This window comes from Halichondria panicea, chromosome 3 (assembly GCF_963675165.1).
Source record: "Halichondria panicea chromosome 3, odHalPani1.1, whole genome shotgun sequence".
Taxonomy (NCBI): Eukaryota; Metazoa; Porifera; class Demospongiae; order Suberitida; family Halichondriidae; genus Halichondria; species Halichondria panicea.
Window position 1 is genome coordinate 8,248,682 of NC_087379.1, and position 23,425 is coordinate 8,272,106.

The window sequence follows — 23,425 nt, forward strand, 5'->3', positions numbered from 1 at the left end:
CTCAAGTACATGACAATGGCCACTGCAAAGAAGAAACTAAAGAGAGAGCTCACAAGACTCACTGTATTGGAGAGAAGGTTGAGATAGAATAACTGTACTAAGTGACACATAATTATAACGCCTGTGTGTATAGACTATAGTCATACTAACAATGTACAGTTGTACGTACAGTCTACCTATAATTTCTGTATTGAAAGGTATCTGTATTGTATAGAGCTATTTCATGTGACGTCACAGTCACGTGAAAAATGCCTAGTCAGCCATGTTGGTGTACAGATATTCATAATATCACAGCCAAAAAGAAGGGTGGGGCTCACCATAGATACTATAAATCACAGTCATGGTTTTGTGCGTAGTGATAGGCTGCTCGAAGCGCTCTGGGCGAGATAAAGAAGTATCCTTCTATAGAATTCCTGCTATAATAAATGGCAGGAGTGCTGTTGAGAAAGAGCTCAGTAAAAAAAGGAGAAACGGATTTCTGGCTGCCATTTCACGAGAAGGTCTCACCAATAAGATATTGGTGAACGATCGAATTTGTTCAAGACATTTCATTTCTGGGAAGCCCGCCTATCTTTTTGATAAGAATAATCCTGACTGGCTGCCTTCCTTACACCTTGGCCATGAGAAACAAATGATTGCTGATGTCTCAAGATGGGAGAGAGCCAAAAAAAGGAGCAGCAGCTTACTACCGATTTACTCTGATGCTGTTGATGATGATGCGAGCGCGAGTGCGAGTTTACCTGTAGATGGGAGTGCGATTGTACCTGTGGACAATGATGAGAACCAAGCGAGTGCGAGTGTACCTATACTAATAGACAGTGATGAGAACCGTGCGAGTGCGAGTGTACCTGTAGATGAGAACAGTGCGTGTGCATATACACAAACAGAAGAATCATCCAGTGTTGTTGATTTAAGGAAGAAGTTAACCGATTGCCGTAGCATTATTGAAGATATGTCTAAGAGGCTTAGCGAAGTATTGCCACCCTTTTGTATAAGATCTCTTCAGAAAGACGATGATGTCCGGTTCTATACAGGATTGCCCAATGCCAGAGTATTGAAAGCAGTTTTTGATCATGTTACAGCATCACAAACCTGTTTAGACACATGCCAAAAACTTTCTTCTTTCCAACAGTTTGTGCTTGTGATGATGAAAATTCGTTTGAATTGTCCGAATCAGGATATTGCGTTTCGATTTGATGTTTCTACTGCAACTGTGTCTCGATTATTATTGAAATGGTTAATCACAATGGATATTCGACTCAACAAGTTGATTGTGTGGCCTGATCGGGAAAGCCTTCAAAAAACAATGCCGGAATGTTTTGAACTTGCTTTTGGAAAAAAGGTGGCTGTGATTCTTGATTGTTTTGAAGTTTTTTGCGAAAGACCTTCTAACCTAGAAGCAAGAGCGAGCACTTGGTCTTCATACAAACATCACAACACTGTGAAAGTTTTATTAGGAATTACACCACAGGGGTCTGTTTCGTACGTCTCTGAAACTTGGGGTGGTCGTACAAGTGACAAGTATCTCACTGAGCATTGTGGCATTCTCGACAATTTACTGCCTGGAGATGTCGTTTTAGCGGATCGAGGATTCGACATTTCTGATTCAGTTGGACTAATGCACGCTAGATTACACATCCCAGCTTTCACTAAAGGAAAAAGTCAATTATCAGCAACCGAAATAGAAGAAACAAGGGCGATCGCTAATGTTCGAATACATGTTGAACGTGTGATAGGAAATGTTCGACAAAAGTATTCTATTTTACAAAGTACACTACCCATTCATTTTATAATTAAAAGAACTGGTGAGGAAGTTCCTCTTATTGACAGGATTGTTAGAATATGTTGTGCTCTTAATAATGTTTGTGATTCTGTTGTACCTTTTCATTGAAAATATTATCAACATAATAATTATAGTCGTGAATACAGCAATGGTATATATATATAACGATACTCATCAATTATAGGTTTAGCTATTATAGTTAGTGTTGTTATGGCTTCTTGCAAGCTGGACAATACCACTTGCCTTTAGGTATCGTTTTCAAATTGAGACATTTAGTGTGGAACCATTCAATTTTACAATTTTCATTGTCACACCCAATCATTTTACCGTCGGCTGGGGCACGACAGTTACAGTAAATGTCAGTAGAACTGGAAGGACCGCTTTGATCAGAGCCATAGATAGTAGCTATGTCGGAACCTATGTCGGGGTTTACGACACTCAGATTATCGCTAGCTTTTCTTGCTCTTGTGTACCACTTGCCTAATAATTCAGGAAGAATACATGTTCGGAAAAATAGTCCAGCTCTAAGAATACAATCGTCCCAGAACTTCCTATTTTTAACTATCCTTTCAATGTAAAGATCAGATTCTTCATCAGCTGTAAATGTGCACACACAAAAATCACAGTAGTCTACATCCAATACAAACAGCTGTGTTTGCACCTGATAATAATATTCGTGCTTCTGGTCAAGATAAAGAGTATTATCGGAAGAATATTTGAGACAAAAATTCTTGTCACTGGCAGCACATTCAGAAATACGTTCACCTTGATGAGAGTAAGGGCATTTAACCTCTAATACACCTGTTCCACAGCATGTGCAATTGATTATACCATCTGGTGAGGCACCGATATATGGCCATTCATTACTAATGAATAAACCGTTGTCTCGTACTTCAAACTCAGCATGCACTTGAGTAGATTTTGCAAAATATCGATCTCTTGCTGGTTTTTCGTGTTTGCAACCCCAGGTAGTTTGCTTGCTTTTGAAACAAAAAGCCTCGGGATAACAAACACGTTTTACTAAGCTCTGGGAAGGGTTTAAGGCATCGGTGTGACAAACAGCTTTCATTTTTGACGCAGTCACCCTTCCAGCTCGAAATTTAAACCAAAGATTAGACTTAGCCTGATTCCTGGTTTCGATTTCAACCTTTTCTGCTTGATTCTTAGTTAAAAGTATCTTAAGTGATGCACATTCGTTAAGGAGCTCTTGATATTCTAGAGTCATGAATTTAGGATCATGAAGCAACTGAAGAGGCCTAGGAAGTTCATTACATTTTACAAATTTGTCCGAATAATTAGGAACCAATGAGAGTACTACTGGTATTGTACCGCAATGATTTAAGCTCTCAAAAAAATCACTCATTTCCTTTTCATCAGGGATATTTGTGTATACCTTTTGCTCTGTGCTAGTAGCAGGATGATTATCAGATTGTTGCTGTTTAGAAGTAGAGGAGGAATCGATCATTTCGTCCAATTTTCTTTTTTTACTATTTGTAGAAGTGAAGTCAATGTGCCTGACGGGTTTGTATTCTATCTTCTTCAAAAAAGATGGCAAAAGCCATTCACACTTGGTTTGCGTACACGTTTCCTTTCCTTTAATCCTGTAAGCAGCTTCCAGATAAAACAGTACTGCCGCTATATGCGTACAAACCTCTCCAAGGCCAGCCATACAATTACAGTGAGCACAAGACACAGCACCTGTCAAATCAAGTATGATCCAACATGCCAAAGGAGTATCGTTTAAGCGCTGAGAATGTCGAACCTATAATTTATAGAAAAGATTTGTTTACTGTCCATATAGTACATACGTATCTACATGTAAGCTACATGAGCAAGTGAATTCAAGCATTGCATACTACTTCATCAGTGTCATAATCAGTACATGCATCTCATTATCTATGCACTTACACGGCCAACTGTGAGGTATGATCCACACACTGTCCAGGTACTGACATCCTTGACCCATCCACAAACAAACTGATTGTATGCTTCAAGCGATTTTCTGGCTTTGAATTGTTTAGATGTGATGAAACTAGTCTGCAGGATCAAGTAAGAGACAATATCACTTGCCTCTAGTGGTGGAACATGATCTACTGGCTTTCCAAGGGCTGCTGAAAATGGATCTAGACCACCAATCACTGCTATTTTCTCTTTGTATCGCTTTATAGCCTCCAATCCCAGAGTTGCAGCGTATGAAGATAGATGCTGCATCTGCACGATAGCTAAATGCCGTATTTGCTACACCTGCCTGTGTTGAACAGTACACCATGCGTGGGCGGATGGATGAAATGGATCACGTGATGAAATAGCTCTATACTGACAGTGTAGGTAATATTTGATGATTGCAGAGACTGAGACTCCAGTGTCATCTGCTCACTGGGTTTGTGCTCACTTGCAAGGACACAGAGATAGGAGTGCAGTTCAAGAAGAGGTGAGTGTGTGAGTGCCATAGCAACCATTAGGTAATGGTGTCCTTGTCCCCTGTGAGTGCCATAGCAACCATTAGGTAATGGTCCTTATCCCCTGTGAGTGCCATAGCAACCATTAGGTAATGGTCCTTATCCCCATTAGGTAGTGGTCCTTGTCCCCCGTGAGTGCCATAGCAACTATTAGGTAATGGTGTCCTTGTCCCCCGTGAGTGCCATAGCAACCATTAGGTAATGGTGTCCTTGTCCCCCGTGAGTGCCATAGCAACCATTAGGTAATGGTGTCCTTGTCCCCTGTGAGTGCCATAGCAACCATTAGGTAGTGGTGTCCTTGTCCCCCGTGAGTGCCATAGCAACCATTAGGTAATGGTGTCCTTGTCCCCTGTGAGTGCCATAGCAACCATTAGGTAGTGGTCCTTATCCCCCGTGAGTGCCATAGTAACCATTAGGTAATGGTCCTTATCCCCCGTGAGTGCCATAGCAACCATTAGGTAATGGTCCTTATCCCCCGTGAGTGCCATAGCAACCATTAGGTAATGGTCCTTATCCCCTGTGAGTGCCATAGCAACCATTAGGTGATGGTCCTTATCCCCTCACAGGCTACGTCACTCCTACATCTAGGAGAACATCCACCAGTACTGTATGCAGGTGACATATTTATGTATTTTAGTTTTTGATAGCTTGTTCAAAATATTATGCTTAAACATGTATTATTATAGCTCTATCAATGTTGTTTCAATGGCTACTGCTACTGTAGGACCTGCTGGAGGTGCACAGTGGTGTGCTAGGTGAGAGACTACGCAAGGTGGTGAGGATGGGCATGAAACACGTCAAGCAGTGTATGGTGAGTGGGCGTGTACTGTTGCTATTACAACGCCCTGACTGTACAGTACATGTTAGACTATGATTGTGTGAGCATTCCATCTACATGTAGTTGCATGGTAGTCTACACAGTGTGTCATGTAATCCCTCAAGAATGAGCTGTGTTAGTGAGAGGGTTGTGTTTGTGTGCAGCTGTGTTCTCAGAGAGGGTTCATCTGTGAGGTCTGTCAGAGTGATGACGTCATCTACCCCTTTGACATAGACAACACCCACCAGGTACACACACACACACCACCCCCTCCACACACACACACACACACACCACCCCCTCACACACACACCATTGTTAACTCGCTCGGGTATGATTTAGATATAGCTTATGAGAGTTCCACTTACAACATTATATTTCCCCTCCACACACACACACACCACCCCCTCCACACTCAAAGCTGTCAACCAGCTAAAGGCAATTGTCCCAAGTGCTTCAGAGTGAGGAAGAGAAAAGTGAACTCTAACCTAGAAGGAGAGGACATTTTGATTGCAAACTAAACATTCTTGCATGTGTTATTTTAATTTTGTACATGTGACAACAATCATTTCTTCATTTTACTTTACTACTGTACACATATGCATGTCAATGTTTGTTTGTTGAATTTTCATATTGATATTGCTAATTGTACTGTGTAAGTATTAGTTAATGTACAGTGTAGAGGGGTTTATGACAGTAAACCTCCCGACTACGAGGGCGTAAGCCCGAGGGGAGGTGTGGTTTATTGTCATAAACCCCCGAGGCACTGTGCATTAATTGATATATGTCCCATCTGATTGGCTGACTGGTTGCTATGCATCAAACTGCATGACTACCATATAGCAACACTATTCAAACAAGAAGACAACTAGGAAAAGAGAGCTCGTCCACACTCCGGGGCTGCTGTCCACACTCAAATCCTTGTGCAGCCTGGACAGAATATGAGCAGCCAGCCCCTCCCTCAAAGCGAACGGTACAGAGCCACTCCCCCTCTCTGTTCAATTAGTCAGCCCCTCCCTCCACTAATTACTGCACAGCAACCAGCCAGAAGATTAAGAAACAACACAGCTAGCTCTAGACGGTGTCTAGACCAGCTCTCTTCAGCTATGCCAGGCTAGTAGGCAAGCAAAGGTAAGCTTAAAATATCCACTCCTATTATTATTAAACTGGCTTCTTTTTCTTTAGCTGAACAGGCCTAGTGCAGTGTGTGCAGTACTAGTGCTAGTGAGCAAGTCTGCCTGAGCCAGCCAGTCTCCCAGAGTGTCTCTAAAGCAGCTCCTTCTGCAAGCACACAGCAGAATTTTTGATGAACTAGTCTTACAGACTACACCCGACTCTTTGTGTTTCATTTATGACATTTTGTTTCTCTTGCAAGACATTTCATTCATCAAAACACCATTATTTTAATTTTAGTTGCATATGCTTGAGGTGCCAATTTATGAGCCATATTTTCCCTTGTAGCCCTGAGGTGCCAATTTATGACAGTTAAACCCCACTAGACTACATGGCAAAAGTGTAGTAGGTGGGAAATATTTAGAATGACGATTCAGCTAATTATGATGATCAACATAATTATTGTACGCTTAAAAATTCATTCGTTATCATGAAACATTCTTAAAAAAATATGGTTTTATAATTATATAGAGACTGTTTCATACTTTTTACTTTTTCCTATTGAAGTATATAACAGTTCGACTTCATAAAATTATATCTGAAAGCTTTGTAATAGTTTATAAATAGTTTGGCATTGGTTGCTTAATTGTTTTACTAGATGGTTCGTCAAATATAATAGGCCACGTTTTTAGCCACACCCTCTTTATCCATGTCCAATAAGATGGTGAGAAGGTTCTTGAATGTAGCCTTATAAGGGTCTTGTTCTCTCCGAGCTTTTATCACCGACTCTTCTGTATCTTCGACATTCTGTAATCTTCTGACATCTGCCGTTTCTGCAGGTAAGAGTCCAAACTGCTTAAAAAAGTTAAATGTGGTACCAAATAGATCGACTATTTCAGGCAAATCTATCTCAGCGATTTCTTGGTTGACTTGCTCGTCTGTTTTTTTTTTTTTTTTTTTTTTTTTTTTTTTTTCTTTATAATGTTTGATGCAGAGGAAGCATACAGGATATGACAAGGTAGCTAAATGAAGCTAATAATGAAGTCAGTCCATAACCAAAAAGTAAAGGTGCAGGTGCAGTTCTACTTAAGTGAAAAAAAGAAAAAAGGAAAAAAAAAAATTTTAACTTATTGCTATAATTTTGACAGGGATAATTTAAAAGCAGATGGGCTAGGGCTACTGATAACATTTAGGGGAAGGGAATTCCAAATGGGGATTACGCTTACAAAAAAGGAATGTCTATGGGCTAGGGTTTTAACATATGGTTTAAAAATAATTTGATTATGAGGGTGACGGGGGGAAGGGCGAGGATGGAGGGTGAAAACATTGGGAGATATTATAGATAAATTGTTAAGTATATTAAAGCATACTTTCAGTTTTTGGTTTTTCCTTCGAGATGACAGAGGTTTCCAGTTTAAGGAGGCAAGCAGGTCAGGGTATTCTGCCCTCCACTGCTTCGTTACAATTTTCCCTGCAAATTTTTGGACGCTTTCCAGTTTTTTTATATCTGTGTGGTGATGAGGGTCCCAGACTGCACCGCAATAGTCTAACTTAGGCAGAACAGCCGTGCGGTAGATCTGGTTCCTGATCTGAGGTGGTGATTTATGGAACTTGCGATGGATGAAGCCAAGATGTTGTTTGGCCTTCTTGCAGGTGTTGTGTATGTGACATGCCCATTTTAGATCATTATTGATAGTAACACCAAGGTACTTTACAGTATCACATGGGGAGATCCGATGGTTGTTTATATCTATATTCATTGGGATAGTGCGTGTAGAGCGAGTTATTGTAAGCAGTTTGGTCTTGGAGTGGTTTGCTGTGAGGCCGTGAGATTGCATCCAGGAGTTTATTTCATTGACATCTCCCTGTAGGTCCTGAGTTTCAATTGTCGAGTTTATGGGCTTGTAGAGAAGGATATCGTCTGCGTATAGAATGAGTTTGGCATTGGTGGACAGGTTGATGTTAGCAATTGAGTTCATGAAAATGTTGAATAATAGCGGTCCTAAGATTGACCCTTGTGGGACACCTGAGGTCACTGCAACAGGGTCTGACATAGTTCCCTCCAGGACTACCCTTTGCTCTCTGTTGGTAAGATAGTCTTTTGTCCAATGCAGTAGGTTGCCACAAATGCCTACGGCTTGGAGAGAGGATATGATCTGTGGGTGGGGTACTGAGTCAAATGCTTTCTTGACGTCAAAGAACACAGTTGCCACTTGGTGATCATTTTCTAGAAGTTTGTGCCAGTCGTTAGTGACAGATAGGAGGGCTTCTTGAGTTGAAGATTTTGGTCTGAAGCCAAACTGGCAGTTTGACAGGAGCTTGTTTGAGTATAAGAACTTTGAGATTCTCTTGTGTACAATCCTTTCCAGAGCTTTTGAGATTAATGATAGGAGAGATATCGGTCGGTAGTTGCTAGGAGAAGTAGGATCCCCATCCTTCGGAATAGGAGTAACATTGGAGACTTTCCACAGGTCAGGGACTCTGCTTTGCTTGAGTGATCTATTGAATATCTTGGTGATTGTTGGGGAAATAGCAGTAGCAGTCCCTCGGATCATCTGGCTAGAAATGCCATCCGGACCGGAGGCAGTGTTTGGTTTGCAAGAAGATAAGAGATGGTGGACTTCCTCTTGGGTGCACTCAATGTCACTGAGTGAGCAGTTAGGTGTTGACATTTCCTCAGGAGTACTGCAGGATGCAGTTGGTGAGGTAAAGAATGAGGCAAATGCACTGTTCAGCATGTCAGCTTTTTCGAGCGAGGTTGTTGCTGTAGAATTATTGTTTTTCAGTTCAGCTGGTGTCCTGTTTTTTGACGGAGAGAGTTTGTTGTATGCTGACCAGAAATCTCTAGGGGAATTCAGTTTTCCTGCTAGGCACTTAAAGAATTTGGATTTTGCAGATCTCAGGGCAGCCAACGTTTTGTTCCGAGCACTGGTGTACTTGGACCATGCTAGCTCTGATTTGAGTAGCTTAGCTTGTTTGAAGAGTTTGAGTTTTCTTTTAACAGCATTCATGAGGTTGTTTGTAAGATAAGGTAGACGATGCCTGTGTTTGATGATTTTGGATGGGATTGTTTTAGACATAGTTAGTGTAAAAAAATCTAGCCATTGTGTCCAGAGAGTGTTAACATCATCCGAGGGGAAGGACTCAGTAGAGAGACATTGAAGAATGGCCTTAGCTTCATCAAAGTTCGCTTTTTTGTATAGCCAAATCTTGCGTTGGCGATTTTTGCTGGAGTGAGTGGTCATTTTATTTATTCTTAGCAGGACAGTGTTGTGGTCCGAGCCCGGTACAGGAGGTTGAACAAAGCATGAGATATCGGGTAGTTGTTCAGACACATAGATATGGTCTATGAGTGTGGTTGAGGTAGTAGACTCCCTTGTGGGAGAAGTGACTACCTGCTTGAGGCCGAACTTGGTCTGAATTGAGCAGAGTTGTGAGTGGTTTGGGTTGCTTATCAGATCAATGTTGAAGTCACCAGTGAGTATAAGGTTACTTAGTTTTGGTGCTGATAGTTCTTCCAGTGAGGATTCAAGTTCATCAAGGTTTGACGAGTCTGATGATGGAGGTCTGTAGTATATTCCAAAGGTGATGGTCTTTCCGCTCAACTTGAGGTCAACTAGCAGTAATTCAATTCTGGGATGGTTTAGGTGAACTGTATTCATGACTGATTCGTGGGTATAGATTGCAACACCACCTCCATGCCTGTCTCTGTCCCTGCGACATAGAGTGTAGCTGGCAATGTCCATCTCTTCATTGGATATTGTGTCATCTAGCCAGGTTTCGCAGATGGATATGATGTGGGGGGTGTTAACTGAGATAAGTGCTTTGAGGTGGTCAAGCTTGGGGAGAAGGCTTCTGCAGTTTGCATGCAGGACAGTGAGATATTCTGTGTGAGGGGGAGGGATAGCCTGTCCTGTGTGTATCATCAGTGCCTCGATTGTTAGTTGCCCATTCTCTTTTTGTGGTTCTGACGTCTTGAGGATAAGGGCTGACAGTTTTGAAATGAAATACTGGTAGTAGTGCCTCCCCTTTCCCTCTTTCGGCCTTGGTTGCTCATTCCTTCGTAGTTTTTGTTGATATCTAACAATATATTCAGCCACGTCTTTAGCCACACCTCCTTTCTTATTGTCCAATAAGATGATGAGAAGGTTCTTAAATGTAGCCTTATAAGGGTTTTGTTCTCTCCATAGTTTCAGAGCTTTTTTAGCTGCCGTTTTTGTACCTCTTAAAAGCTGTTGTGTTTTGACATCTGCCTTATTTGCCTTAGAGAGCTCAAACTGGTCACAAAGATCATCTATACTGTCAAATAGATCGGCTATTTTAGACACATCTTTCTCAGAAATTCTTTGATTCAATTGCTCATCTGTTAGTCTTGTGTTGGTGGCTAATAGAGAGATGTCTGTGAATAGGTTCTCTCTCTGGTGTTCTGGCATGTCTTGTCGAGGGAGTTTCACAGCAATCTCAGCTTGTTGGCTTCTGAAACGTAGATATGCGTGTTCTGGCATGTCTTGTCGAGGGAGTTTCACAGCACAGCCTACGTGGTGGAAGTCACAGTTGATGATTGTCAGGGGGCATCCATCGAGTTGTGTCTCTGGCAGTGGATCTGTGTTGAGGTGCTCATCAAGCTGTCTCAGTTCCCCCGTCCACTCACACCCGTCTTTTTGGTAATTGTAGAATGATTGTTTAAAACTTTTGTTGCAATTTGGGCACGGCTTTTTAGTTGCTTTAATGTGTTCAATACAAGCTTTGCAAAACTTCTTTCCACAGCATGTGACCTGGTGTGAATGGGACTCTCGACAGTGACAAACTGGACAGATGTATAGTGCTCGTGGAGCTCGAGGTTCACAATCGACATTCTTTATTTGTCTCACATTGCTCTCCAGTTCTTTTTTAAACCTATACAGAGAAATAATGCAATCAATAATTATCACTGTATAGCCTATATACACCACCTTATCCCAGGTACTTTCCCTGGGGCATACCCCAGTTTATGCCCCAGGGAAAGTACACCTGTTACAATAATACTACCATAAATTAATTATAAATAATACTACCATATATAGAATTCCATCCCTTGAGGGGACTGATTGTATAGGATATACTACACCTAAGAGGAGGGCATTATGGGTGCATATCCTCCGAGAGGATGGCATTATGGGTGCATATCCTCCGAAAAGCCTGGAAGAAGACACTTGCTTTTGGGGAACAACTCTGCACCTCTATAGTTCCCAGAGGGCAGCTGCATGTAGCTATAATTATGGATATCATTTTATGGGATGAGAATAATTATTGTTGCAATGGTACTGCATAGGTAAATGATAAGACGCTATCATGCATAAATATATGTGCTGTGCTAAGACAGAAATTGGGAATGTGAATAATAGGCTAGGCTTCATCATTTCCTCACTTTACTCTGCTGCTGTACACATCATGTCAATGTTCGTGTTTGTTGAATTTTAATAGATATTGCTCAGTTGACTGTGTAATTAGAATGCTCACTGAATGATGATTCAACTCAATGATAATGATGATTATTGTGTGCGTAAAAATTCATTATCATGAAACAATTCAAAAAAAATTTATAGGGACAGTTTATCTTCCTATAATTATTATAACCTAACTAACATTGATGTCCACTTCATATATCTGAAACAGCAATGTGTTGCTTTGTAAATACTCGGGTTCCAGTTTAGAGAGAGCAATGAACTTGTGTGGGCCCCACCCACCTCCCCTCTCCCCCTCCGTAACTCGGCTGCAATATAAGTCATCCATATTTTCTAAGTAGGTGATCGAATACGTTTCGTGCTCTTTACTATTGACTTGATTTAATAATCGAACAGAAATAATCCCACGAAACGGCCATTTCAGAGAATCATCAAACTCTCCTCTCATAAACTGTACACCCAGGGAGACATGTGTTCCTTTACCAGCAGCCGTTCCATTCGCAATCACACTGAGACAGATCTTGTAGCCCTGAGGGTGTGTGTAGACTGGAGGGGACCACCAGCTATGGTTGTCTTTTTTGTATTGTTCGAAATTTGACATCGTGAGGACTGGGGGACCCAGCTGTCCCAGTGGCCTTGGGTTAACATTAGAGGGAGCAGTCTTGAGTGCTTGTTGCAATGGCTCCAATTTAGCCATTCTGGTAGTATTTGACTGTATCATCGCGTGTAGTATTGTGTTCCTACGACTCAGTTCATCATTCTCAGCAACCAGGACACTGATCTGAAGTTGTTGTGTTTTAATATCAAAGTTTTGGTTAGCGATTTGTTCTTGTTGCTTGGCATTATTGGTGGCTAATAGAGAGATGTGTGTGAGTAGGTTCTCTCTCAGGTGTTCTGGCATGTCTTGTCGAGGGAGTTTCACAGCACAGCCTACGTGGTGGAAGTCACAGTTGATGGTGGTCAGGGGGCACTCATCGGCAACATGGCTGTCTATATTCTGACGTTGGATAGTTGAACCACACTGGTTAGGGCAGGGGACAGGGAAGGACTCACATATAGGCCAGTGGTTGTTGGTGACATCATCATAGGTAGACTTGTAATCATGGCAGTGCTCACAACCGAATGGTCGTTTGGGGCAATCCTTAGTTTGGTGGTTTTGAATGTACCTTCGCTGCAGTTGGTTCCCGCAATTATAGATGCAATTGATCTCAACAAACTGACATCCATCGAGTTGTTTCTCTGGCAGTGGATCTGTGTTGAGGTGTTTGTCAAGCTGTCTCAGTTCCCCCGTCCACTCACACCCGTCTTTCTGATGGCTACAGATAACTTTCAAACGATAGAGCGATTGTTTGATTCCTTTGTCAGGGAAGCAATTAAATGCTGTAGCCTTGCAAGTTGGACAAGAACTTTTACTGTCTTGAACACGTTGAATACAAGCTTTGCAAAACCTCTTTCCACAGCATGTGACCTGGTGGGGCTCTCGAATAGTCTGGAAACAAACTGGACAATCAATTTGTAGATTTTGAGGTGGAAGGTCGAGGAACTCGCAGTCAAATCCCATCACATTCTTTATTTGTTTAAGCCTATAGAGAAAAAGAATGCACAGTGTCATTGTAGAAGTACAATGCATTCGTTCGTACACACACGCGCACACGCACGCACACGCACACGCACACCACCCAACACTTACTGTCCAGTGGTCTCGTGTGTGGGATCAACAGGTGATGTGGCCAGTGCCTTCTCACTCTGTGGATGGTGTAAGATGATCAATGTGAACCAGAATACACAATAAGTTGGTTTTTAGATACCACAAGTTACTTTAAATTTACTACGCGAGATCTGATAAATGAAAAGAAAAAGAGTGTCCACATTTTACCAATTTCTTGTCTGGTACTTAGTGCGAGCTTATCGGTGAAAATAATCTTAAATCGGTAAAGGTAAATGAATTTTGTTTTTGATCAATGTTTAACTATACGGTTGTACAGATTAGATAATTGCGATCTAGGTAATGCGTCACGTCATATCATACGCGATGGCATTACTATCTTTTGGCAGTACCGCGGTCTAAGCTGTCACGTACCCATTTATTTCTGTCACGCTAGAGGTTGGGGGTCACGTGACTGCGGTGAGAGAGGGGCCCCTGAAATTAGCATTAAGCACGTCAGTGTTGGGATGAGGGTGGGAGGCTTAAGATTTGAACAGCCAATTTTGTCTGTGGCTCAACAACTGCACTTTAACAACAGTATGCTAGTGGCTGTGGATGCATGATATAGGCATGCATGTGACTGGACAGAGGAGTAGGAAGATGTTTTTGTAAGGGGGTGCTGGATAAATCTGGGGGTCCAAGCCCCCGGAAAATTTTGGCATTCTACATTCCCGGAGATTAATTCTGAGCAAATTTGGTATAAAATTATCAGTATCAAAATTTAATTCTACGTGAGTTCTGCTATATACTATAGAATCTGTTAAGTGGGTATTAATATACAATAAAAAAAGATTGCATTGTGTCATTGTACTTCAGAGGAATGTTTCAGCGAAGAAAACAAACGTTCGGCAGTTAGACAGCATGTCTATTTTAGGATCCAATTACACTTGATCTATAGTCTAGCTACCCTCTTTAGTAGCTGTTCATGGAAACTTACCATTGATGTCAAAAATGAGAGGAGAATTGCTTGTTTACTTGCCATTGCAGATTCGCAATTATAGCCTCGATTCAAGACCGCTTTAGAAGCGTAAAGCGGACTTGAGTCGAGGCTAATTCGCAATGTGCTTGCTCTTTATAAGAGATATCTACCATGTGGTTCATCTAGTTGACCTTTGTACTGTGTACGTAACTATGCTAGTATAGCTAGCTCAGTAACTAATATAATTATACTGAGCTAGCTAGCTACTAGCTAACTTCTAGCTAGCTGCTATATCAAGCTAGCTAGCTTCATGGAGCAAGTAGGTAAGGTAGCTTGAGATAAGGGGGTGCTCCAGCACCCTGAGCACCCGTGCTTCCTACGCCACTGCTGGAAGCCACGCCCATGTCAGTATGACATGTTCTTGAGGCAAGGCCGCGGTTAGTGTTCTCCTTAGTTAACATTAAACTACATGCATGTAAGTACATTTTATAGTTAAGTCATACGGCACAATGTACATGTAATTGTCAGCTAGTACATAATAATACATTGACTTGACGTGTTTATACTGAAGAAGTTGTCGCTGTGTTCCGTGTATCAGAAGAAGAAGGGTCATCAAAATGTACAGTGCACCTACAACTGCACAACACTGTATGTACTTATCCGTTAATTTCATGTATTCGGATAGGGTCTGGTCTGGTCCGGCTCTATTCGGATTAGTGAGGTTCTACTATATATATACTAGGTGCAGGTATGTACTGGTGATTATAATGTATACAGCGATGAAACAACAGGGAATTGTACATGTACATAACTATAACTGCATTATGTACTGTATAATGTATAATTATTACTAGGTAGCTGGTGATTTAATCATAGATAGAAGAGAAAGGGATTGGCAACGGGGGCAGTTCACATGATGCTTTTACATTGAATGCATGTACACAGATGGGACTGAAACCATCCGTGTTTCGCCCCACAAAAACCCGGGAAACTTATTGTGTCTAATGCCACTTCTTAAAGACCCCTCCAACACTTAAACACATGCCCCCTGATGGTAGGTATCATTTAGAAATGAATATTGTTTTCGTACGTGAAGTAGCTAGAGGTACACAGAGCCTCTGTCAGAGGTTTTTTCATGCTTGTGTTCCTATAGCACCTATGATATAGCTAAGGTTGTGTTACTAAGTAGTGTGCTATGTCCCAAATCGCCACACAAATGAGGTGAAGTTGATGTTTAGCAGTGGAACTGCTTGTAGACTTTTTTTACAGACGGCAATAACAATTCTCATGGATTATTTATGTTTAGACTCCCACGTTAGAAGTAAGCCTCGAGGCGAAACACGGCATATGGTACCGGAAGTGCACTCCGTTGCCAATCCTTTTCTCTTCTATCTATGATTTAATGACAACAATGTCCATAAGTATTATTTAGAACACACCTAGCCAAGATTAAGTGTTTTAATCTGCGTGCCGAGGATGGCCTCGAGGTTAACGTGGTGCTCGAGGCGCAGCCGAGTGCATTACGTAACCGAGAGGCCATCCGAGTGCACCAGCATTAAAACACGTGACTTGGCTAGGTGTGTTCTAAAGGATTTAGTGCTGTCACGTGAGCTCTAGCCTCGTGGCAGCTATGTCACGTGAGCTCTAGCCTCGTGGCAGCTATGTCACGTGAGCTCTAGCCTCGCGGCAGCTAGATCTAGCTACATTTTAAATCATTTGCTGGTGGCTAGCTAGCTAGCTAGACGTAATAGCAAGTTTTAGTAGGTTTGTAGATCCAGTAACTGATGCAAAGGAGAAGGAGATACGATCTAAAGCTATCTGGACTGACTGGGCATGTTCTCGACTTATTTCTCCTGCTGACCAACAGTCCCGATCCCACTACTGGATATGCCTCCAGTTGATCTTGCTTACTGGATGGGAAACTTTGTGCGCAAACTATATAGCAATGAGTATCTGGTTTGCTCTTTTGGAACGCTATGATATTCGAAGCACCTTTGATGAAACGATTATATGGATCTGGCTTAGGTACAGGTACGTACATCTTCGAAGCAAGCTGAGCCTATTTCTCCAGACGAAAAAGTGATGCTATGGTCAAGTCAGCAATTCGGTACACGTGAAACAAGTAGAAACAATAACATTCAACTTTCTAATACTTTTCAGCTTTGCTTGTGTACGTATTCAATCTGCTTGTATTATTATTATAATTATGATGACATTCAGATTCAATCTGCTTGTGTTATAAAAGTGTGCATTAACAAACCAACTTAAAGCACACTTAGTGTGGATTAAGTTATTTAATCCATGGTCACCTGACTACTTTCAGATAAGCTAATTGGCTGGAGATCATGTGATCAGCATTTCGTAAGTATAAAAATTAAATAATCAGTAACCTGTTGCCTCTAGACGTAAACGTAACGTAGACGTGTGATGTCACGAACATGTTGCCTATAGACACATCAGTTTAGTATCAGATACTCACCTTGTCAGCCAGGTCCACCACGGCTCCTGAGGAGAGCAGCTCTCTAACAGTGTCAGTGTGACCTCCAATGACTGCCCACATGAGTGGAGTCCACCCATTCTGCAAGAGTGAGAGCATATAGTAACTTTTGACAACACATCTGTGTGAATAAAATCAGTTTAGTATCAGGTACTCACCTCATCAGCCAGGTCCACCACGGCTCCTGAGGAGAGCAGCTCTCTAACAGTGTCAGTGTGACCTCCAATGGCTGCCCACGTGAGTGGAGTCCACCCATTCTGCAAGAGTGAGAGCATATAGTAACTTTTGACAACACATCCGTGTGAATAAAATCAGTTTAGTATCAGATACTCACCTTGTCAGCCAGGTCCACCACGGCTCCTGAGGAGAGCAGCCCTCTAACAGTGTCAGTGTGACCTCCCATAGCTGCCCACATGAGTGGAGTGTACCCATCCTGCAAGAGTGAGAGCATACAGTAACTTTTGACAACACATCTGTGTGATACGCCTTAAATAAAGCTCGTAGTTTAGCGAAGATTAACACAAACCAAAATAATAGTCCCACCCAATCATTTTTCATTCTTGTCTACCGGTGACAGAGCACATGCATCAACTATATATATCACCACAGTATGGTTCTGAAGTGGTTTACTCCTTATGTAGCGTCAAATACAGCTGTATAGTGACCAACAACCTTACCTCTCAAATGAGAGATAGACAATAATATTATTTAATAGGACAGCTATAGCAAAAAGAAACTTTCACAGCTTCAGCTCTACATACCCACAAACCAGCTTACCTTATCCACACTGTTGACATCATCTCCTCTCCTGATGGCATGTTGCAAAGCACTCAAGTCACCAACCCTGGCAGCAGTGTGTATGTCCCTTGGATAGTAGAGATGACTCCTTGCAATTGTTAGTAGTGCCTTAAACCGCTATAGCAAACATGTGTTATAATGAAGTATTAATCTAGCCAAGAATTAATCTGTGTGCATGTGCACCAATTAAAACATGTGATTTGGGCTAGATAAAGATGAAGTGCTGTCACGTGATCTCTAGCCTTGTGTATAATACAGCTAGACCTGTTAAACCTACCCATGATGTGCTAGAATGTATATACCGTAATACCTCAAATTAAGGCTTTTTGATAATTACGAAGCCAGAAGTCGCATCTTTATTATGTTGAAGTGAAGACCTGGTGTCGCATTTAGAGGGTTGCATCTAATTGGAGGTAGCTCTACTTGCCTTGATTTCTAGCCGCTTAAAAACGTTTATTTTCCAGTGGGCTGGAATCGAGGCTAGGGTGTGGCTACATTTAGGACAGGACGCGACACTAATTAACTCGTAACCAACCTCCTCTGTGTGCGGCTGATAACGCGTTTCATCTGAGTAAAATTGGTTTGACATAATTATAATTATGGCAATGTTTGTACATAATAGGACGATATCAAATCCGCATAGTAAGATGCTCCATCTCATGTGCTCCTGGTAGAGGACTGAAGTGCTAACCCTCGGCTGTTGACACGAACAATAAAGGTCTTGAGCGTGTTATGCTATAAATGCTGGCTAAGCAGCAAGTAACAGGAGCTAGGAGGCATGCTGAGAACAGAGTTTTATAGTAGTGTATGAGACATGCATTGTGAACTAGCAAAGAAGTCTGGAGTCTTAGATATAATAATTATGGCTTCTGTTGTGGTGTGTTCTGGGCTATGAAAATTGTTTTGAGGATTAGTTGTCAGTACTTAAATGTAAATATCTGAATATTTCTAAGAAAATCTGCTGATACCATTAATTGTGTAGGCGAATGAATAAGCTACAACATATCCAAAATTGTTTCCATGACAACATAAGGTGGTGGGGTTTGTGGTGATTAATAGAAAGTACCCAATTGTTATAGTGGGTAATTGGTTAGGGAGAGAAAAGGCCAACAGTTCCGGCTAAGGTTTGTCACAACATCTATAGATAGTTTGGCTATCTTATGAAAGATTCGATGTTACTTAAATATCTACACATCCTCTGCAGTGCTCAAAATTGCTAGTTTTTAGTGCCGTTTCAGTTAGGGAGAGATTTGAAGAAAATTTTACGGCTAAGGTCTGAAAATTACACTGAGTAAGCTTGAATAAATTGTCTCACTTTTGATAACAAATTTTTTTTACAGAAATACTTTAGTTCCGGAGATAATTGATGTTACGTAAATTTTTTTACGATCACCCCCATTTTCACCTAAAATTATTTCCCACTACAACAACTTTTGGGGAAATATTTTTGAATCATGTTGTAGCTTATTCTTTTACCTGGTATCAGCACAATTTCTTAGAAATGTTCCAATCTTGAGATACACAAATACTCACCTATTTTTGTATTCTACTCTCTAAAATTGGATGCACTGTACTCACACCTTTGTGGTAATCTACTCTCTAGACTGGATGCTATTCGTGATACGCTATTATATAACTTTACTTCATCTTTTGCAGCCTCCATTTAACTTACAAAAAAGTATATCATTATTTTTCCAAAAAATGTGCAACATAATTAGATAGTTCGTCAACTTAAGACACTACAAGCAAGACTAACACTAACAGATGATGTACGTAATTGTACGTACTCAAATATATGTGATGGTCACGAACATGTTGCCTATAGACACATCAGTTTAGTATCAGATACTCACCTTGGTAGCCAGGTCCCCCATGGCTCTTGAGGAGAGCAGCTCTATAACAGCGGCAATGAGTGGAGTACTCCAATTCTACAAGAGTGAGAGCATGCAGTAACTTTTGACAACACATCTGTGTGATACACCATAAATAAAATAAAGGAACGGGATTGGCAAAAAAAATGTAACTATTCGTGATATGCTATGATATAACTTTACTTTATTTTGCAGCCTCTGATCAAGGAAACTTATGCAGCCTCAGTCGGTCAACAAAGACACAAAATTAATAAGCAAGATAAATAGTCTACTGTATAGATGAGGAATTTTGCAGTTGATGATGTACCTGTTTTGCACAGGGCAGTTCCTCGATGTCAGACTCATCAGAGGAGCTTGGGCAGCTGCTATCACTTCTCTTACATTGGAGGAGATGGTACTGTATTATTAAGAGTACATGCATGTGAAAACATTATGATACTAACCTCCAGAGAACAGCGTCGAAGCCTTATTCCACAGAAGGAACACTCTTCCATGGAGCACACATTCTCAATGCTTGCCTATAATTATTACGGTACAGCATAAAGTTGGGATAATTCATTAACAATGCAAACCTGAGGAGATAGGCATGGGCAATCCAATGTATGTTCGTTGCTACCATCAACATCTGTGCATATCAATTGTATTAACACATGCACATTGAAGTTGTGGTTAGATTACCATCAACTTCATCTTTTTGGTAGTCAGCTAGGCACACAGCATTGTACACCTTCTTGATAGTATCCCTGGAGCTCTACGAGAAGAGTACAATATACACTGGTCTAATAATTATTATCTTATCATTTTCAAACACAGCCTAATAATATTACACCCATTTGTTCTAAGTAATGTGAAATTAACTCTATATATACAAACAAATACCTCATCACTGCAAAGCTCGCAGCAGCAGTAGGATACCTGTCCATCATATTCAAGGAGGGTGATCTTGTTGGCCAACAATTCCTGCTTTTGAACGTCGTTGAGACTGATGTGTGTATCAGCATGCAAACCGATCATCTCAAAGCAAATTTCCACGCAGCCTTCCCTGACAGAGGTGACCCGAAGGTAAACATCTGGAGCCAATTTCAAAATTCTTTTCAGGACTTCCTTGAAATCTAACAAACGCTCGACTAGAAAGCTTCGAAAATCTTCTTCGACTTTTATCTTCAGCTCTTTGTACATTGAATTTGAACGTCCATTGGCATCTTGCAGAATGGTAGGTACAAGGACGACTTGCTGCTGAGAAAACTCTTGAAAAGAAGCCTCGTATTTTTCAGCGGCTTCTTCAGCAAGACGTCTGAGCTCATTTTCTTCACCTGTATCATCATATGATTTCAAATCAGTGAGGCAACGTGACAAAATATCGAAATTGATGAGATCAGCTCCTTCCCTGAATTTTGGGTACAAACTCTCAAAGTCTAATGCCTCAACAACTTTCCCATCAAGTGAAAGACACTCCTTCAAGATACTTTCAACATCGGGAATAGATTTTGCATACCTGCGCACAGCCAATCCAAATGTTCTAAACTCTTGCTTAATTATTCGAGTTTGTCTTTTAAGTTTCATTTTCAGCTGATCCTGAGCTATTTTATTGCTAGATTTCATATCAAGCTCTGGGAAGCTTCGGCTGTCAGAATGGCGATTGGCCAGACAATCAGGTAGAGGATTGAGAATGTGCGAGAAGTCCGTACGACCACATGGGCACTTGCAGATAACATCTTCCATGGCAGTTCCACTGTCTAGTGACTGGTCTGATCCACTCCGTGACAGATGAGGCATCATCACTGTAGAGAATGCATGGATACAAGAAAACCAAATCATATCTCCTCACCATATCCAGTGTGGTCTACAGTTACAGCATGGTCCATATCATTGGTAGAGCAGGTTTTGGGGACAACTGCATTGTCTTCTAAGGAAGTGGCAGGAACACCTGGATAGTAGGTGATGTAAATATCGGTAATAATTATTTTCATAGTTGTTCAGCCTGGAAACATTCAAATTACTTGCTCTCAAGTTTCTAATAATGTCATGTCCATAAACTCTATCTGCATTATGTTCAATGTCATGCATACACTATATCATCATCAGGTTGATCCCAAGGCTAAGAAACTCACCAGTAAACATGGTACTTTCAGCACCACTAGGATAAGAGCCAGCAGAGCAACTGGATTCACCTAAAAAGTCCATTATAGAGGTTTAACTACAAGCCGCATGTAACAAATAATTATAGACGTGCACAAAACTACTACAGTAGTTAGCTGAGAGAGGATTGCTAGTGTCTCACAACTGTTACACTGTGCCCAACCACAGGCATCATTTAGTATGAGCGGTAATTATAATTTGCGAATGCTTTGCTCTCGTTAGTTTTACTTTTGATGTTTGCAAAATAGTGGGAAATAATTGACCATGATTGTTGCTAAGAAGGTTGGCAAAAGTTATCAATATGTAGCTAGCAATCTATATAGTGCAAAGCTAACTACAGTAGAACCTCGCTAATCCGGATCCCTTTAGTCCGAAACCTCACAAATCCGGACAAAATGGCAAACTGAAAAGAGGAGGGACTGCATGTCAGTAGAATAGACTACTGTGCATGCGCAATCTAACTTTTTTGCTGAATCAGCAATAAATTTACTGCTCAATACCTCCCTCAATATCATAATACATGTACAAAGTGTCTTCGTTAATGATATTCATTAATGACATCCGTTAATCCGGAAATTTCATGTATTTGGATGAGGTCTGGTCTGGCTCTATTCGGATTAGCGAGGTTTTACTGTATATACAAGTAGAATAGCTAACTAGTCTCTGCATGCAAATATTAAGTTAGCATAAAGTATTAGGTGCACCGAGGCATCAGCACCTATCGTGGTGTTTCATTACTTTTGTGGTTTTACTCATCTAGCCTAATGAGCTAATGTGCTTTGGGTTTTTAACCGTATTTTATGTATAAACATGCATCAACTCTAGGAGCATAAAGCTTTGTTTACTGTATAAATCCAGCTGAACAGGTCTATAGCCTGCATCTTTCTTAGTATTAGCATACTGCACAGCAACTCTTCATTTTGCAAAAACACGTCGATCAATTGTGCATGTTTTACTATAATTATTACATCAATTGTGTCGCCACTCAGCGTGGCTGACAATGATCCACGTGGGTGTTGACCACGCCCCATGCATAACCTCTGTATAAGGCTATGCAAAGTCAATTTGTAGTTTCTCAGGCCGCCCTCGCGCTTTCTGAATATCACATGACCTCAAATCAAAAGAAAATAAAATGTATGGTTTTTTCATGAATATAATTATGACTAAAATTAATTATACACTTCCGCTTATTGAGGAAGTTGGGGGTGTTTTCAATGAATATCATTATCATTAACAATCCCTTGCAATAGCCTGAGAAACTACAAATTGACTTTGCATGGCCTAATCACTATTATCGTTAATTTAGATTATATTGTGTACTCACTCTGTCCTGGGATTGAAGCAGGAGATGAGAAGGGTTTAAAATTAGAACCTGAAGAAAACGAATAATTACTGGTGAAATAACAATCTTACATAAAATTAATTATAAAAACCAGCCGCTATATAGGCCATCAATCTACCTACCAAAACCCTCAGACATCATGAAAGGTAAGGTTCAGTTAGTCACACTTTTTTTGCTGGTGCACTCGGAGACACTGTATAAAAAAAATAGTTTAATATGTATTTAATTTATTATACAGTATAATTATAATAATTATCTGCATATAATTATGTATACCATACTAGGTTTGTACATCATTATTATTTATGGTCTATACCTTGTAAACTTATATACACAGTCAGTATATCTAACTTCGAAGTTTCAACTTGAACTGATAGCAAAAGCAGAGTAGACATTAACCTGGCACTGTAAAGTCTTCGCAAACCAGCTGCTTTTATACCAATGGGGTCTGGAGGGGCTGACCCAGGTATAACCCCAACCTTATCCCAGGTACTTTCCCTGGGGCATACCCCAGTTTATGCCCCAGGGAAAGTACACC

General features: G+C 40.9%; 4 protein-coding genes and 1 long non-coding RNA gene across 6 annotated transcripts in view; 3 read left to right on the plus strand and 2 right to left on the minus strand.

The window, feature by feature from the left end:
• LOC135334195 (pleckstrin homology domain-containing family M member 1-like) overlaps positions 1 to 5,698 on the plus strand; it is a 39,034-nt gene extending 33,336 nt beyond the window's left edge. Inside the window, exons 10-14 of the transcript XR_010394216.1 lie at positions 4,132 to 4,214; positions 4,809 to 4,857; positions 4,967 to 5,053; positions 5,224 to 5,307; positions 5,481 to 5,698. The gene's annotated coding sequence lies outside the window, so the exon portion shown is untranslated. The remainder of the gene's footprint in view (positions 1 to 4,131; positions 4,215 to 4,808; positions 4,858 to 4,966; positions 5,054 to 5,223; positions 5,308 to 5,480) is intronic.
• On the plus strand, positions 84 to 4,099 carry LOC135334205 (uncharacterized). Its single transcript, XM_064529305.1, has 2 exons — positions 84 to 1,280; positions 4,032 to 4,099. The coding sequence occupies exons 1-2, from the start codon at positions 341 to 343 to the stop codon at positions 4,082 to 4,084; spliced, it is 993 nt and encodes a 330-aa protein (XP_064385375.1). The 5' UTR covers positions 84 to 340; the 3' UTR covers positions 4,085 to 4,099.
• LOC135334197 (uncharacterized) lies at positions 1,992 to 4,025 on the minus strand. The gene is made up of 2 exons (XM_064529293.1): positions 3,692 to 4,025; positions 1,992 to 3,545 (listed from the first exon to the last, which is right to left on the minus strand). The coding sequence occupies exons 1-2, from the start codon at positions 3,992 to 3,994 to the stop codon at positions 1,992 to 1,994; spliced, it is 1,857 nt and encodes a 618-aa protein (XP_064385363.1). The 5' UTR covers positions 3,995 to 4,025.
• An 81-nt stretch (positions 5,699 to 5,779) lies between the features above and the next one.
• LOC135334243 (uncharacterized) lies at positions 5,780 to 6,466 on the plus strand. Its single transcript, XR_010394218.1, has 2 exons — positions 5,780 to 6,190; positions 6,245 to 6,466. It is a non-coding gene; the product is annotated as an uncharacterized LOC135334243 (long non-coding RNA).
• Positions 6,467 to 11,611: 5,145 nt separating this feature from the next.
• On the minus strand, positions 11,612 to 23,364 carry LOC135334183 (uncharacterized). 2 transcript variants are annotated; one of them, XM_064529272.1, is made up of 17 exons: positions 23,204 to 23,364; positions 23,010 to 23,080; positions 22,870 to 22,917; positions 21,518 to 21,577; positions 21,235 to 21,333; positions 20,286 to 21,187; positions 20,085 to 20,157; positions 19,979 to 20,031; positions 19,850 to 19,924; positions 19,714 to 19,803; positions 19,389 to 19,463; positions 17,515 to 17,652; positions 17,072 to 17,170; positions 16,896 to 16,994; positions 16,720 to 16,818; positions 13,307 to 13,362; positions 11,612 to 13,199 (listed from the first exon to the last, which is right to left on the minus strand). In XM_064529272.1, exons 2-17 carry the CDS (start codon positions 23,026 to 23,028, stop codon positions 11,789 to 11,791), a joined length of 3,396 nt encoding a protein of 1,131 aa, XP_064385342.1. In that variant the 5' UTR covers positions 23,029 to 23,080; positions 23,204 to 23,364; the 3' UTR covers positions 11,612 to 11,788. The 2 variants fall into 2 exon arrangements, with proteins under 2 accessions (XP_064385342.1, XP_064385341.1); XM_064529271.1 differs by lacking the exon at positions 23,010 to 23,080 and having other exon boundaries at positions 23,204 to 23,322.
• Positions 23,365 to 23,425: the final 61 nt, after the last annotated feature.